Source organism: Petromyzon marinus, chromosome 32 (genome assembly GCF_048934315.1).
Source record: "Petromyzon marinus isolate PM22_M1 ecotype Great Lakes invasive population chromosome 32, UKy_Petmar_22M1.pri1.0, whole genome shotgun sequence".
NCBI classification, from domain to species: domain Eukaryota; kingdom Metazoa; phylum Chordata; class Hyperoartia; order Petromyzontiformes; family Petromyzontidae; genus Petromyzon; species Petromyzon marinus.
This window is the reverse complement of record NC_133698.1, coordinates 8,172,429-8,190,205: the sequence shown is the minus strand read 5'-3', so window position 1 is coordinate 8,190,205 and position 17,777 is coordinate 8,172,429. Positions and strand designations below refer to the sequence as shown.

The window sequence follows — 17,777 nt, the reverse complement described above, 5'->3', positions numbered from 1 at the left end:
ATTTTACTCATTGGAATTACACACAGATTAATCATCGCCCACCCAAATGTCAGAATAATGGCCATTTACAGGCCACTGCTGCCGAATCGCCATGTGCTGCGCAGGGATATCTGCCATTAGGGGTGCCCTTTGGATGCTTGAGATAAGATGTGATTTCGATTTAAAGCTTTCGTGACTGCAATGATTCATCTTCTTTGGTTCTTTCGGTAAAGTCACGTAGAATGAGAATAAAGTAATAAATTGATAAAATAAAATTACACAATAATATTCTCACGACGTTTCGGCCACAACACAAGCGGCCTTCATCAGGTGAAGGGACGAGACTGTCTGGTAGGACAGCGCTGGAGTTCACTCCAGCGCTGTCCTACCAGTTCACTCCAGCGCTGTCCTACCAGACAGTCTCGTCCCTTCACCTGATGAAGGCTGCTTGTGTTGTGGCCGAAACGTCGTGAGAATATTATTGTGTTATTTTATTTATCAATTTATTATTTTATTCTCATTCTACGTGACTTTACCGAAAGAACCAAAGAAGATAAGATGTGATGTAGAGCGCTTTCAATTACTGAGGAATTTTCACGCCATATAAATTCAAAAACGATTATTTCCTACATCATATGATGGTTATTAATGATGATGATAGAGACGAAAGTTATTATGACCAAAATGACAATGATGATAACAATAATGATTGTGGCCACTATGACAACGATAATCCACATCACTCCGAGTGGGGTTGCAGGTTATATGTTGGGGGCAGATTCTCATTTAATTTCACAAATGTTACGCAGGGCGTACACGCTGCCCCAGTTTCACAAGTGTAGTGACATAGAATTTGTCACTACGTAGCATAGCGCTGGCTGCTGGCAGGGAAGGGGATCTGCAGCTTGTAGCAGCCCTGACTGACAGCAGGCCACGTGATAGACCCGAGAGGGATCTATGGGAAAGGTTATGGAAGGGACACGTCGAGAGCCCACTAGTAGGTTCCAGAAGGGGGGCGTGGCCGAGCCGGAGCGAGGCCACGATAACAGGATAAAAGGGGAACCGAGCGGGAGCTCGGGGCTGTCGTTTGGAGTGGGATCCCCGTTGTCGTCGTTGCTGTTGAAGATCGTCGACTTTGTAGGGGTGTTGTGGGAAGGAAACACACAGCCACACCTTGGTGGACACAACCACGTCACCTTCATCGCTGTCGTCTCCACTTGATAATTGTGCTGCTAGACGTAGTTGGCTGTCTTAGTTCAGCGCTGTCAGTGTCAGACGGCTAGCGTTGTGTTGTATGCTAGCAACCAGTGTAGAGTTGCGTATAAGCGAGAGACAGAGAGTGTGTAACAGTGTACGGTGTGTATTGTACAAAGTGTACAAAGTGTGCTCGGTGTTTAATTAAAGATTTGCCTCCAATAAGTTACATCTCCAAGTCAGTCACTACACAAGTAAAGGGCAGTCCACATCGCTTTGTTGTACAAATAAAAAAATCAGCTTCAATCAATTATTAAACAGAAAAATGAATACGTAAATACAAACATATTTGCTCATAAAAAGTGTGAGCAAGCGTGAAAATTCCCCTGGCAAAGTAGGATGACTTAATAAATAAACAACACCACAAATACGCAGAGGAAGGTGCAGAGAGAAAGAAGCAACATCCAAACATAAATACACAATTTCATATGCACACATTAATAATATATAAAACCATATATTTTTTCATACATAATACATACTAATTTAAATCCAGCATGGTCCACTACGTTAATATGTGAAACATTCCACCGCTATTTAAATATACATACATTTAGGATAATTAATGGATGTGACACGGGTCTCTTTTTCACCTTTCAAGTTTATAATCCTGTTCAGAAATTGGTTGTGGTTATGTTAATAATGCAAAATTAGTGCGTGGCCCCCTTACACTGCTCATCTATCACAAACTGAAGCTCTTCATTATACAAAGCCACTGCCCGTGAACTTTTTCTGCCAAGAATATCCATTTGAATGTACAGCTCTGTGTTCGCTGCTTTGCGTGGCCATCAATATTTAATTATCTCTATGCCATTACGCTGCCTCGATACATTTGCCTGATAAAAATGGATGCACCACAGCAAGGCATATCCAGTCGTCCGAAATTAACTGAATTATTCAATCTTTATCCAATTCACTGCACGTACAGACCCCGGGTTTATTTTTAGTGTTGCACATGGAGGAAGGACGAGAATTAATAATTCGCCGCAGTACAAACAATAGGCGGTAAATTACCCTTACTGTATCACATAAATGTTACGGTGTTTTGGAATTCTTTTTAAAGAGGCAGAGGGGGAGAGAAAAAAAAACATTGTGTATAAAGTGAGAAATAGCTTTTTCAAAAGCATTATGTGTCACAATGGGTTATTTTCCCTGGGCGGTAGTAGAAATGCCGAGTAATTTATTACTATTGTTATTAGTGGTCTCTTCCCCCTCCCATCTGGCTTCCATTTCTTGTTACCTTGAAAAGATAAAGCAAACTGTAACACTCATGACCTTTGAGCACACGGCATTTTAGCGTCCAAATTAATTACGCACTGATTTCAAGCTGGTAACATCTGAACAGAGTCTGGGGACGAATGTTTGCGTTGTTATTGGACATGTCACGTGTGAGGCTATGCGCTTCCCATATACATTTTAAAAGGAGCACATGAACAAACTAACACGTATTATCCGTAAGAATAGCAGTCTCTTTGAATGTAGAAGCTTGCTCTACTGTGTAGCAAATTAAAAAAAAGAACATCTAACTGCAGTGTTTATGTTAATCTCTTAAAGGTTTATTTAAATCCAACAACATTCATCGTCTAAATACCAACAACCTTCACCGTCGCTTCATAAAATATTCTGTACAATGTATCGTGTCATGTAATTAAAACAAGCACGGGAAGCTAAATAATTAAATTATTAGATCAATTACATAAACATTAGCATCATATTCTTGGTTCTTTCGGTAAAGTCACGTAGAAGGGAACAAATAAAATAATAAAAATATAAAACAATAAAATTCTCACGAAACGTCGTGAGAATTTTATGGTTATATTCTCACGAAACGTCGTGAGAATTATTGTTTTATATTTTTGTTATTTTGTTTCCCTTCTACGTGACTTTACCGAAAGAACCAAGAATATGAATCCCTGCAGTCACGAAAGCTTTAAATCAGAATTAGCATAATAAATAACCTTTGTCAACACACATCCTAATCACTTTGTGAAAATAGTTTTTTTTATCTGAGTATTATTCACAGTGTTCATTGGAGCGCTGTCTTTCCGACAGCTCTGTTTCTTCACCTGAGGACGGCTGCTTGCGTTGTGGCCGAAACGTCGTGAGAATTCTATTCTATCATGTTTTATTTTTATGATTTTATTATTTCCCTTCTACGTGACTTTACCGAAAGAACCAAGAATAAAAAAATATTATTCACAAGGTTACTTCGTTATCATTACTTTGATTGTCTACGACGAGATCACCCTCAATATATCTGATCTTGTCATATCTATCTCTAGATGTACGTTGGGTTGATTAGAGCCTGGATAGATCATCACTGGGGCTTGCCAGGTGTTGTAGATGTGGGGCTGTGATATGGCCAAGAGATGGCAGTGCTGAGAGTCACCCTCTCCCCTAATATTCATAGGATTTTAATGGGAATGCCAGTTTCCTCTCGCATGCCAAACATGCATCTATAGCGTTTGTCAAACATCCCAATTCAGGACTATCTCGCTAAAGTATCTTGACATTCAGTGAGGTTTCCTTGAGTAATTCATTGGCATTAAGGTATTATTACTACTACTACTACGAATAACACTATGATCAGTGTAATATTTGTAATCTTTTTACATCTAAAAATGGGTTCACACTCATTTTAATTTTCCTTCTTGGTACCTAACACAATGTTCTTCCTGACAAGCGGGCGGTATGGCGCAATTCACGGCGTGAGCACACCAATTGCCATCACAGATAAAGGTTGTCCCATTCAAGAAGTGAAAACATTCGGTTCTTTTTGGAAAGGAGGCGTGAACTATGCACATCGGCACGGAGACACGTTTTCACCACTTCCATCTGCGCAAACTCTTTTTCGCACACTCATATTTCATTAAGAAGTACCAACAGCCAAATCTGTTTCACTTGCATACAGCGTAAGGCACGGGGGTACCGAACCTTTTGGCATAGAATGCCAAATTGACTACACTCGGAGAACCTTGGGCCACAGACACATAGTAAATAAAGCTTCAAATCAAGAGTAAATATCTCATAAACAAATAAAAACGGACATAGAAGTAAAATGTATTTAGAACATCTATAAAAAGAGAGATATGCAGAGAGAGTCAAAATAAAGCTATAAAAGAGATATAGGAGAGGTAACGTTGGGGAAAGAAAATATAACAGCTAGGAGATATATTCAGAAGAGATATGACAAATTGAATTGACAGAGAGATATGTAAAACATGAAGGTACAGCACTTACACGCGCTGACGTCTAACTGCCACCCATCTCACATCATCTGAATAGCCGTTCAGTCTAAGATCGTTTACTTCACAGTTTCACACTTGCGTGAAATAATTAACTCCATTCAGTTAATGTTTACGTTGTGGTGGGCTGTATTAATAGTAAGTTGAGAGCAATGGTCACAAAAGCAAAGTTTGTGGGGAATAATAGCATTTTCTGCACTTTTAAGGCATAAGCAATTTGGAAATAACACTTACTACCCAGGAACAATTTTTTTTTGTTACACAGTGAAATGGTTGCCTTATACCAGGGACACCCAACAAGAGCCTGCAGGTCTGATCCACCCACTGACTCGTCTTATCTAACTTCCAGCATCGCTCTCAAACTTACTATTAATACTATTACAATTCTTCATCGCGATTCGATCAAAAATATCTATTGTCTAATTTTTACCATCCCATTCGCAGTGTTTCACCTTTTTAATTTCACGAGTACACCCTAATTCATGCACGTGAAGGGGAGCACCAGATAACGTGAGCCTCTCTCAGCCATAGTCCCCCAGCAAATGGTTCTGGCCAATACCCCTCGAGCTGTGACCCGACATCAATAACATCCCTCTGCATTCGCAAAGCAAATGTTTAAACGCTGAAGTTGTAAGTTGCGCGGCGCGCACAGGCGTGTCAAACGGTGCATCGATTCAGCAGTGAAAATTGCATTCTTAGCCTTGCAATCCAAGCACCGAATTGCCCGTGCGTGCCGTCGTCATGATAATTTATGCAAACTGTATGCTACTTATATTCTCACTTTCCATTGATTGAGGCTATTGTCATGAATTAGGCTGTACTCGCGAAATTAAAAAGGTGAAACACTGCGAATGGGATGGTAAAAATTAGACAATAGATATTTTTGATCGAATCGCGATGAAGAATTGTAATTGTATTAAATAGTAAGTTTGAGAGCGGATGCTGGAAGTTAGATAAGACGAGTCAGTGGGTGGATCAGACCTGCAGGCTCTTGTTGGGTGTCCCTGGTATAAGGTAACCATTTCACTGTGTAACAAAAAAATTGTTCCTGGATAGTAAGTATTATTTCCAAATTGCTCATGCCTCAAAAGTGCAGGAAATGCTATTATCCCCCACAAACTTTGATTTTGTGACCAGGACATTGATATTTTTAAATGTACCTATTTTCAATGAGAACACGTGGTGTGCATTTGTGTCATTCTTTCACGTAAAGTCCTGGTCACAAAAGCAAATTTTGTAGGGAATAATAGTCATTTTCTATACTTTTTAGGCATAAGCAATTAAAAAATAACACTACCCAGGGACACAAATCGTGTTACATAGTGTGATATATCAATAACATTCTTCAATTTGTCTGTTTTTTCCAGATCAAAATTAATACTTATTTTTGTAGCACATCTTCCAAAATTGACCCATTGAATTATCTAACGTAAAACAAATAATAACATTGAATCCAGTTTTAACCTTTTGCATCTCATCAGCAAATTCAGGCTGCTGAAGCGCCAACTGCAATTGGCAAAAACACTCCCTCAAAACAATGGGACCCTCTCTCGCGCCGAGACAGCTTTATCATGCTTTCATGTAAACGTATTCTTGCCAATTGAGCTTAGTTGAAAACAGCTGCTTACATTCAGTATCCCATTACCTTAAATTATAATGAAGTGAATAAAGGAGTGTGCTTCCGTACGACAAAAAAAAATATGTTTATGAGAAGTAAAACACTATCGGGGTAATGTTCTGGGGCATAGCAACGCTATTATCAAGATGCATGCAGTTAGAATGTCGAAGATACACACTGGGTAATTTCATCCCAACTGGCGGCACATTTGATGGGACGAACAGCTCGGTTAACTCGCTCTGTTTTGCCATCATTCGCGGGTTGTTTTTTGTATTATTTGTACGCCGCACGATGTCACGACTTACCTCCGTCGGGAAGAACAGGGTAGTAAATGACTCGGTATCCCTGCAGGAGGCCGTTGTGCGCGTCGCGGGGCGGAGGCGACCACGACAGGGTGATGGCGTCAGCCGATATGGAGGCGGCTTGAATGTTTGCGGGAGGTTTGCTTGGCACTGCAACAACAAAAGTCAGTTACCAGCGGGCCCCCCCCCCACCTCCCACACCTACCGTTTGATCAGTCAGGTGTCGCGACGAGCGAACCGCGTGCGCTACGTGTGAAATCAAAGGTTTAATTGTACAAACGCACATCACAGGCCCTACATGCAAAAAAAGCGATCACGTACATTTTCTGCGGTTCGACCGATTCATCTTTTTTAATGGAACTATTTCACGTGCCAAACTGAGGACAGATGTTACTCTTTAATTCCGATTTGCACGTAACCTTTGGTGTTATAACTTAAAAGCGAGTGGAAATGTGCCGTATGTAAAAACTAAATAATCATATTTAAAAAACCTAACTTTGAATCAATCAATGGCAAAAGAATAGGAAAAAGGAGTAGAGTCCCAGTGAGAATGACTAATGCGTGCCACTGTATATTTACTTAAACAAGGAGTTATCTCCACGATCGGCCACATTTACAGAATAGAAAATATTAGTTCAGAAAATATGGAGAACATCCACAAATGTGTGACAATAAATGAGGTGGACAAACTGAAAGTAGGTGGACAAGCGATAGGAGTTGTATTCATCCATAAACACTAACAAATCAGGTCACGTGAGGGATGTTCATTAGAGCATCAAGCATGATGCCTATAATAGGAAATGAGCTCGGAAATTATATGCAGCACTTTAGTTAATAATTATCGGTAAAGGCAATATGGACAGAAAAAACACGTAGAAAAAAATGTGTTGCAATAATACACGGAAGAATTCAGCTTCGTCATTTCATAAGAAATGTTTCGCCAAAGAGACTATATTTTGCCTTCTCATAATGCATCTATTATTGTACACGTTTTTAAATTGGGCTCGAACAACCTTATTTTATCATACAAATAAAAAAATATTGACCCTTCAACAATGGAATAACAACCTAAGCATCTTCCCACAATTTGGGACTATTCCATTCGACGGGCTTACATTCATTTACGAGGCAACGAGTGTGAAAATAATCATCATTTTACCCTCCTTGAATTGCTTCCTGCTGTGAATATCCGTCTCCTTTGACTCTCCCCCGTTACACATTCATGTAACAACAAAAACTCAAGATGCACTGTTTTGCATTTTGTCTGCGAAGAAGCTGCACGCATTTTTCAATCTAATTTTGCGAGCGAATTTTGCTGAAGGGAGAGGGAATGGAATGGGGGCAGAGGGGGAGGGGGGATGGGCAAGGAGGAGCTGCCCTCCCTTGCACGTGAAGGGGAGCACCAGATAACGTGAGCCTCTCTCAGCCACAGTCCCCCAGCAAATGGTTCTGGCCAATACCCCTCGAGCTGTGACCCGACATCAATAACATCCCTCTGCATTCGCAAAGCAAATGTTTAAACGCTGAAGTTGTTAGTTGCGCGGCGCGCACAGGCGTGTCAAACGGTGCATCGATTCAGCAGTGAAAATTGCATTCTTAGCCTTGCAATCCACGCACGGAATTGCCCGTGCGTGCCGTCGTCATGATAATTTATGCAAACTGTATGCTGCTTATATTCTCACTTTCCATTGATCGAGGCCATTGTCATGAATTAGAATGTACTCGCGAAATTAAAAAAGGTGAAACACTGCGAATGGGATGGTAAAAATTAGACAATAGATATTTTTGATCGAATCGCGATGAAGAATTGTAATAGTTCATCGAAACCAAAAGGGCGCTGGGTGGAGAGAGGGAAGGGATGCTGCCATGCCTAGTGAATACCGACTGTGACTGCCAGCTTCTGAATCATTTGGCAAAGCAAAACATATTTTGAAAAACAAGAAACTACACCCTATGACTACAAAACTCCTTCTTACACTTCATAACATTCAGTTGTAAGATGTTGGGTGATGTTTAGCATTGCCTTTTTAAGCTTTTCCAATTATATCCCATTATGTGCCTTTGTAGGTATAGAGCAGTGATATGAACGATGTCTAATCCATAGTTACGTATTAGTTTCAACGAGAGCCAGAATTTGCCATCATGTAGACACTACTTTTCTCGAACCTGTGTAATCGACATGATCACAGGCTGTGCCTTAAGCTGAGATCACAGCTGAAAGCTGTAGCGGCCCAGGCTGCCAGAGGCGGAACCTCAATGCACTTGATCTTGAAGTAGTGGTTTTCAGTCCAATCTTCCAATATTCTTGCCACACACAGTGTCGCGGTACTTAGTGGCCTCGTGCAAATTCCCACACGTAGTGAATATGAATGTGAGTGAAATCGGGGTCCCTCTTGGAAAACGTATATCAATAATTCGGCCAAGGATTTCAATTGCTATGTCGACCCAACTCCCCGATTCTCCCGTGAATAAATGATCAGAAACCCATCAACACGACCGGCAACTCATTTGCGTTGATGGATGCGCCTTTGTGGCGTCGATTAAATAGCCGACACCAAATGTAAATGATGTACAATGCAATGAATAACAAATAAACCCGTTGCTAGCAATACTCTCACAATCAAGCACCAACGGTGATTCGGAGATCTGTGGTTGCTACCAATGTTAACTCGACCCCATTAGCTGTTGTCCTTTGTTACAAAGCCAAAAACAGACAGTGTGTCCATGATGAAGTTAGCAGGTAGATGGACATTCTGCAAATCTACCCTCCAATTATCTGCTCTTCCGATAATCCACCATCACCCCATCCCACCCTCCCAAATTGATACGTGGAAAATACTATTATCTACACAAAGATTCACTCTATTAACCATGCACACAAAAGGGGTTACCTGGGTTACCTGCAGAGGCCCCGTTTTGTATTGTCAGAAGTGCCAGAGGCGTGTGTTCGTGTGAGGTTGCCCACAAAGGTTTACTTTGAAGTTCCATTCGGTCCTGAAAACATCTCGCCCCACGGTGTCGAGATTTTAACTACCTCACCTAGTATGCAGAAGGTCGTGGGTTCGATCTCGACCCTGATGCCTTGATATTTGGAGTTTGCATGTTCTCCCTGTAGTCTTGTAGATTTTACTCCGGGTCCTCTGATTTCCTCCAAATTTAAAACCAACATGCGTTTAGAGTATTTGGCTGCTATACATTTCCACATACAGGATAACGAAGTTGAGCTATCCTTTGTGGCCAGGTCGTTTCTGAACAAGAACTCTGTAGCTCAGTGGACCTTACCTGGTAAAAAAAGAAAATTACAAAAAAAATCGTTTAATTTAAAAGTTGATGATCCGCGCAGGCGAGATTCTCACCGTCCTCCAGCGTGGCGGCGTAGGCCTCGGAGGAGGACGGGCCGCTGCCGGCCAGGTTGAAGGCCTGCACCATCACGGCGTAGCGCGTGAACTTCTTGAGGTGATGCAGCAGGCAAGACTCGCGCTCGCCCGTGCTCTCCAGCCGCACGATGTTGAACTGCGACAAGGCCCCACTGCCCGGCTCAGCCTCGCGGTAGCCGATCTGGTAGCCCCGGATGACACCGTTGCGTAGGTGCCCATGCGGTACCTGAGCGAAGACGGCAGGCGGGGCAGAGGCAGAGATATGCGCAGTGAGAATACTCAATCAGAATCAGAACATTAATTTATACTGGAGAAATCCGATGAGCTATATTTATGCATGTTGAACTTTTTTTCACGCCGTACGAAGCCAACTGCGCTGATCGGAGGTGCGGGGGAAGGACAACAAACTAAACACAAAAAAATTGATCTACAGAAATTAATTTTCAATCGAGATTGTAAAGTGCAAAGCTCCAATGGCTTCCTAATATTGGAAGGAATTGCGTTTCAGATGGCCGCAGAAGCGCATCTAAAAGCGAGCGATGCAGTGGCTGTCAATGTTCGATGGCCAGCCAAAATCCGCTGCGAGGATGACCGAGCAGATCAGAAAGATACAACAACAAACAATACAAACACAATAGGAGTGCAACGCATAGGAAAGGTCAGCAATTCACACACATTTTTTATTTATTTAATTTTACGAGGCAAAGCTCACCGAGCTATTAGTTTATTTTTCAGAAGCAACCTGGCCACAAATGATAGTTCAACAAAATGGCTTATCATGTGGAAATTTATAGCAGCCAAACAATCTAAATAATCACTCGCATGGATGTGGATCTCTATGGTAACGCATACTCAGACTAGCTCTCGTATTTTCTCAGATCATTGAACCGTTTTAGCATTGCTGAAATTCTGAGCTTGAATGTGGGCAACCTATCTGTGATTATTACACCAGGTTATCAAGCGTAGGCAGTTGATGGTCTCAGCCAATCTTTTTTATTGTTTTTTGTCACGTTTCCCCAGGTTTTTCCCGACTGTGCCTGCAGTAGAGTAGAGACCAAGTATCCATTTGCAGCGTTTGCAGAGTAGAGCACTGCAACCCTCTGTGTTAGAGAACGGCCCACAGAAGTAAATATGATAGAGCTACCTCTGAAATCCCTTCAAGTGACCTTTGATCCATACACTAAGGGGAAGCGCTTTCCCGCAGACCATGCCACATGAAAGCAATATTAGTCCCTGACAGTAAAATCGATATATATGCTTTATTCTCAGAGCCAGAATACAGCCAAATTAATAAACACAGATACAAAATTGAAGGTGTTAGTTTTTTTGTTTGTTTGTTAGTACAGTCATTTGGCTGAGACCATAAACTAAATATATTTGAGAACCCTGCTTCATCACAAGTGGCTTCCTAACCCCGGCCCTCGGATAACAGTGGCGTTAGCTCAGTCCTCTGACTTCTGAGCCACACAGCCACCTCTGGCCACTGCCAGTCTTGAATAAATGCACGACTAATAATAACGTTTTTAGGTTTTTGTTTTTCTCTCGCGCTGAACTTCCTTTAGCCACATTTTAATGGCTAAAATACACGAATATGCGGAGAAGCAGAACGAGATTATTTAAAAAAGTGCACAGAGGTCCATATTAATTAAGTGACTTAATGAGGGTATGCGATGTCATCCACCGGAGCTGTTCCCTGACGTGTTTTTAATTCTCTACCAAGGGAAGGCATAATTTACCTCATTAACTTACTCCATATAGCAATATGAATTAAAATTAGCTATAGTATTATTAAATGCATGCCATCTTCATTGTAGTCAGTGTTCGGAATAACACAGTTCTTGTTTTGTGTGTGTAATATTAACGGTGTTTATTCATATGAATCATTTGGCGGAACCCCGGGGTCCCGCAAAAATCAGGTCAATAATTATTATTTTTCTTCAGTCTGCCCCACTACGTGATCCCGACAGCAACGCGCCGCCCGCCCAGACTCGTGCCAACAAGCGCCAGCAGCAGCAGCAGGCGGCGATCAACACGATGGGCGCCACCCCACCGGCCAATCGCAAGCCCCGGGGGGCGTCCGCCGCAGTCGCCGTCCGGTCAGCCGTCGATCCTCAGCTTCTTTGCCAAGGCGAGCCCCGCCCCCAAGGCAGTGAATTTAACGTGTTTATGTAATGTTTCAACTTTTTACGAAACTTAGTGCCCCGAGTAGCTCTCGACGAGGCCAATCGATTGACCGCTAGTTTGTTGTCGGTAAGGCAAGACTCGTGTCGCTACGCGGTTTTTCCCACCCCGGGGCAGTGATGGGACCCCGGGGTCCCACCAATTGCTTCATATCTCTATTAATCAGTTGTGCGTGTCACCAAAAAGTCAACGACAAGCAGGGTGTGGTGACGTCACAGCTTGCGTAACGTCCCAACATCTGGCAGATAGATTTACGCGATTGATTTGAAATGCTGTTTCATATTTAGATTACATACATAAATGTAAGAAGACATGAGTCACCGACACTACATATTCTCATGGTTGAGCGTTATCTCCCCTTTGCTCAAACTAAGAGACTGTTAGGATTGCTGACATAAAATGATCACAACAGAAACTCAGAAAGCCAGCAATATGAGTGGCATTGCCTGCATTATACCTGAATAAAAATATCTTCACGTGTTTCTCACGTTCACAGACTCGGTGTCCTGACGGTAGTTGCATGGTGGAAGGATCGAGCATCATAAATGTAACCCATCACAGTCAAACTTAGAGCTGTTCATCGTACAGATTCATACAGTGCCATATTTATTACAGCTGCATGAATTCAAACAATGGCTGTAACTGCGGAAATGGGCCAATACATTGTAAAAAAATACCGCTCTAGAGCATCGAAGTGCATAACTAAGGGGCAGGGAGGAAGCTTGCCACCAAATATGGAACCCGTTCAACTCCCTCTCTTCTTCCAGTGGGCATTGATTCTTTAGAGAATTCATGACAGCATTTAGGTATTTTGATTTAAAGCTTTCGTGACTGTAGGAATTCATATTCTTGGTTCTTTCGGTAAAGTCACGTAGAAGGGAAACAATAAAATAATAAAACAATAAAATTCTCACGACGTTTCGACTGCAACACAAGCAATCATCATCAGGTGTGAAAACCACAGCAAGAAAATTTGAAGAAAAAAAACGCCACTTTTTAAAAATGTTCTTGCTGTGCTTTTCACACCTGATGATGATTGCTTGTGTTGCAGTCGAAACGTCGTGAGAATTTTATTGTTTGATATTTTTTTTATTTTACTGTTTCCCTTCTACGTGACTTTACCGAAAGAACCAAGAATAAGCATTCAGGAACTTCCCCCGCCCCCCCACTATGTTTTACTTCTCCTGCAGGGGTACCAGAGCTTTGGAAGACACCATGGTTGTACAGTTTATTGAAACGGTTTATTTAAACGTGCGCTTTTAACAAGTTTACATTGCACTGTAATCCGTGATGTGTTTGTGCTGGTGTCAAACCCCTTTCACTTCCTTTACATAAGCAGAGCACGAATATGTTATATCAATTACAAAGATCGATGGAAATTGAAGATGGATTGAAGTGCCGTAACGTATCCAATATAAGTTGCATAAATGATATGGAGCAAGACGGGAAATTAATTTAGAGTTATATTTATAAAATCATCAGATATCAATTAAAAAGTACACAAATTAACCTTCTACATTTAATTTAAAAAAAGCAATGGCTTTCATAATGATTTAACAACGATTATACCCACCAACAAAACAAACAAGCTTTTATAAATATAGACACGTACACACATCAAATGAACATGATAAATTAGATGTGGAAACATCGTGGAACTGTTGTGACATGACATTACACATCGGCTGCAAATACTACCTCAGATTTATTGGCATTTGTTGATATTTGTCAGCGCCATTTGTAGATGTAACATTATGGATTCACATACTATTCAGACTTCACAATCGTCGAACATAGCTAATGAGGTGAAACACAAAACATTACCTTCCATGTGACACGAATGCTCTGCGAAGATTGAGGCTCCAATATGACTTCTAAAGGAGGTCCATCTGGAGCTGTGGCGGTGATATGAAAAGTAAATAAACATGTTATAGGCCAGACCAATGAAGCTTGCAGAAAAGATATACATAACATGCTCGCTAGTCAACCGGGAGGTTATTTTCTGAACGAGGGTAAGGAGTCCGATATGGCTGTGAAGAATATTCAGTAGTGCCCCATGAATGATGAGTTAATGTTCCGTACACTGACTCAGAGCTACAAATTAGTCTTTTGAGCTCTACATTAGCGTGGAGAGATGAACAAATTGGGCGCTTCCCACACATCAGACATACACACAAGATCATTCATGCACATACACATAAATACCTACATGCAAACGCACTAAAGTGATGAACATGCTGCCCAACTAGGTTTAAAAAAATATGTTCAAGTAACGTAAATATACATTTGGCTATTAGTGTACATGTCATTCTGTTAGCAACAACCATTAGGATATAAATTGGAATGTTTTTTTCATTTTACAACAGTACTTGTGCACCTGAGACTAGCGCGCATTTTGTTTTATGATTGACAACATACAGGGGAAAAAAATGATGTCTGCCTTTCACAGATTGTTAAATTGTGCCATCTAAATTGGAGCACTGGGCTAGTGCAATTGTATGTACTTGATAAGCATGTCATTCCCATCATATCCACCAAAGTGTTTTTTTGGGCCAGTGTCTCAATGGGACATAAGGGGATTCAACTGCATACTAATATTGGTACACGTGGGTTTTGCAAGTGCCAGGCAATGCATGCCGTGGCGTCCAGTCTAGGCAGTCACCATTAAAGATGGATTTGAATTAAATAATATTGAATATTTCCAGATTTTCTAGGGCAAATTTAGATTTTATTTCTTCAGATTTAAGGATCAATTATGTTATGCACTCTCGTCAAATGTCCGTCTGCTAACATCAGTGATGTCGTCCAAGGCCATATATGGCAGCATTTTTTGGCACCATATACGTCATGTTGTTGATGGCACTTCGGAAAAAAATATCCGGAGAGTCCAAAATGTCGTATCTATATCAGATTTTTTTTATTCATTAATCTCCAAATCTGGAGCACATCCCGGACCCGCTGTGACTGCTGCAAGCAGATAATAAGTACCAGCTTCTTGTGTGGTGATGGGCAGATCCTTGCTGGGCTCACTCGCGCCGATGCGGTTCTTGGCATACACGCGGAACACGTAGTGTGTGGCGGGATGGAGGTCAATGATGGTCGCTTGGTTGATGGTGGACGAAATGTCCTTGGTTCTCTGCTTCTGTTCCCAAGTATCTGGTCATAAGCACGATATCACCATCATCATCATTGTCGTCGTCTTTATTGGCGTCATGCTCATAAGTTTTCCTGAGGTCATGACAGTGTTGAAACGAGCGTATTGTATGAACACTTGCATATATAATTGCGTTCTTATATTAATTTCAATTACATCACTGTTTTATAAATAATACAAAATGTATAAGGATGGGTGCATTTCATTATCTATATATCTATCTATATCATGTATTTATCTAAATGTATGCAAAGTTCCTCTTACATTGAGCTCTGTCTTGCCGTGGAGCAATTCATTTGGCCTATTTATATTCTGTATATTTCATATATTAGAAATTCCCAAACACCATTGCATTAATTACAATAGTGATTCATTCATATGGCCAAGTTATCCACAATGCAGGCCTTAGAGTAAGCTGATTATGTCACAGGCATGCCTTGTCAGTGGAATGGTGTATATTAAGTGTGTTCGTACATTTTAAACCACGGGTTAAGGGCACAAGGAATCTATGTGATTCATTATTTCTTAAAGAGCTCGCAAAATCAGTTTGTGATTTCCATTGTGCTCAATAGCATCAAATTAATTATTTAAGGTCAAAATTATATGTCGTGCCGGATGTGACACACGAGCAGATCCTAACAAAGAAGAAAACTATCAATTTTAACAGTGATGACATAGGGGGAAATGTATATGTAATGGACTCCTCCATGTTTTTTTGTTAAGGCCAGTGTGCCAGCAATGGTTTTAAGAGCATTTATTTTGGAGAATTGCGCGTTACATGGGGGTGATGAATGACTTCAACCTGCCCGCTCCAACTCTGGGCCTCCACCTTTCCGCTACAGCTGTCACCGACCTGCCTTAAATCAGTGCAAAATGCCACTTATGAAACACCCAGCAGGCATTCACCTGATCTGTTCTTGTACTCAATGTCAAAGGCGGTGATTGGACTGTTGCCGTCAAAACCGCTGGTCCATCGCAAGGTGATGGTGCGAGCATTCACCTCCCTCACCTCCACCTCTGGGGGGTCCGGGGGCTCTGATGAACATGAAATCACAACATGAACAGCTGTTACACACGGTGGCCTCATTTCCCAACATCAAGCGGCGTCCCATTGCTTGGGGGACGGCAGGTGGGGGGGGGAGTGCGGTGGGGTGGGTGGCGGGTGCGGAAGGTTGGGGAAGGTAGGGAAAATATATTTTTAAAACACCTTAGATTGTATTCACATTTCTGCAGCCTTACAAATGTGGCCTTTGATGGTTAATCACAGTGTGGTATCTGCATTGCATTAATAAACCACGCTCTGTTATTGAATGTGAGATGCAAGTGCAATGCTTTCACTGCTCTGAGTGTATATTTTGTTCCACTGCAAAGAAAGCATTCTGCCATAGGACTGGGAGATGTCAGTGCATCAGTAGGCAAGAGACAAGAGGATGGTGAGTAAATGTGGCATCAGAAATCGGAATTAGAGATGAGAATTCCGACCTTAATGCAATAACATTCCTCAAGACCTTTTTTTAGGTGGGTCCTACGTCACTTATGAGTGTTTGGCATGTGGAAAGGATGCCAGGGAACCTTGGAGAAAACCAACAAAGTGAGGAGACAGCACTTGAAGCTCTGCAATCAAAGATAAAATCCACGGATAGATCCAATATATTGAACCATCTCTGGGTTCAACCCATTGCTCTACTCCCTTATCATGGCCACCTTGCAGCCCTTTGCTTATAACACCTGGTATGAATTTATGGCTCAAGCCTGCTTATCTCTGAGTTCTAAAGATATTGGGTGAATTCAGTGTGAATATGATTGGAAGCAGCTATAGAACCTGGCATCCACAAGAGTCATGGTGATTCACTACGGAGTAGCAAGCATTTAGAAGTGAAATACATCCATTCACACCACGTGATTTCAACATTCGTTTTCATTGGGAAGCGCAATGTGTTAAACAAAACGTTGCGCTTGAAAGACACACATCGGCATAAGCAAGTCAGAAACGCAACGTAAAATACCCTAGGCAAATTCTATTATCCGGCGACGCATGGTCAATCGTTACAGGGTGCCACAGAATATACGTGCCGTGCACGCGTGAGGGATAACCACACTCCCGGCGCGCATGAGTAAATCTGCACAACAGCACGTTGGGGGGGGGGGGGATGCTACATTAACTCACCTTGCACGGTGAGCTGGATGAGCCCTCTGTCCTCGCCGTAAGAGTTGATGGCGTGGCACGTGAAGAAGCCAGAATCTCCGCGTACCGTGGGCAGGATCTACAACGCAGGAGCGACGAGGCAACAACCCCAGGTCGCCATTGCTAAAGAGGCACTGCATCATTTGTCTCAGTGGGCCTGCATTTTCATCCCCTGCTTAAATATAGATGCTACCGTTGCTAATAATTTGAGTGAGAGCTATAAAAAAATATATATTGCAATGCATTGCCCACATATATGTGTTATTTATTAACACCAAAGCATCTCATTACAATGCTATGCAGTGCTCAACATTAGTGTTGGTTCTGCACCAGTTGTGAAAATTCTACATTGCTATGGTGCCGTTAGGCATCTTTAAAAAGGTTTGCACTGTTATCTTTATACCAATGGTGCTTGCAAGAGGAAGGGATGATCGGTTGGATTGACTATTACCATCAGGATCAACTATGATCTATACACTGCT

General features: G+C 41.7%; 1 protein-coding gene across 2 annotated transcripts in view; it reads right to left on the bottom strand.

The window, feature by feature from the left end:
• Positions 1-17,777, bottom strand: part of LOC116948137 (cell adhesion molecule DSCAM-like) — a 175,352-nt gene that overhangs the window by 42,906 nt on the left and 114,669 nt on the right. For both annotated transcript variants that reach the window (XM_076071264.1, XM_076071263.1), the window contains exons 13-18: positions 17,278-17,374; positions 16,017-16,145; positions 14,945-15,112; positions 13,781-13,851; positions 9,755-10,001; positions 6,402-6,548 (exon numbers count right to left, since the gene is read on the bottom strand). In XM_076071264.1, coding sequence (XP_075927379.1) covers positions 6,402-6,548; positions 9,755-10,001; positions 13,781-13,851; positions 14,945-15,112; positions 16,017-16,145; positions 17,278-17,374 — 859 coding nt within the window. The remainder of the gene's footprint in view (positions 1-6,401; positions 6,549-9,754; positions 10,002-13,780; positions 13,852-14,944; positions 15,113-16,016; positions 16,146-17,277; positions 17,375-17,777) is intronic.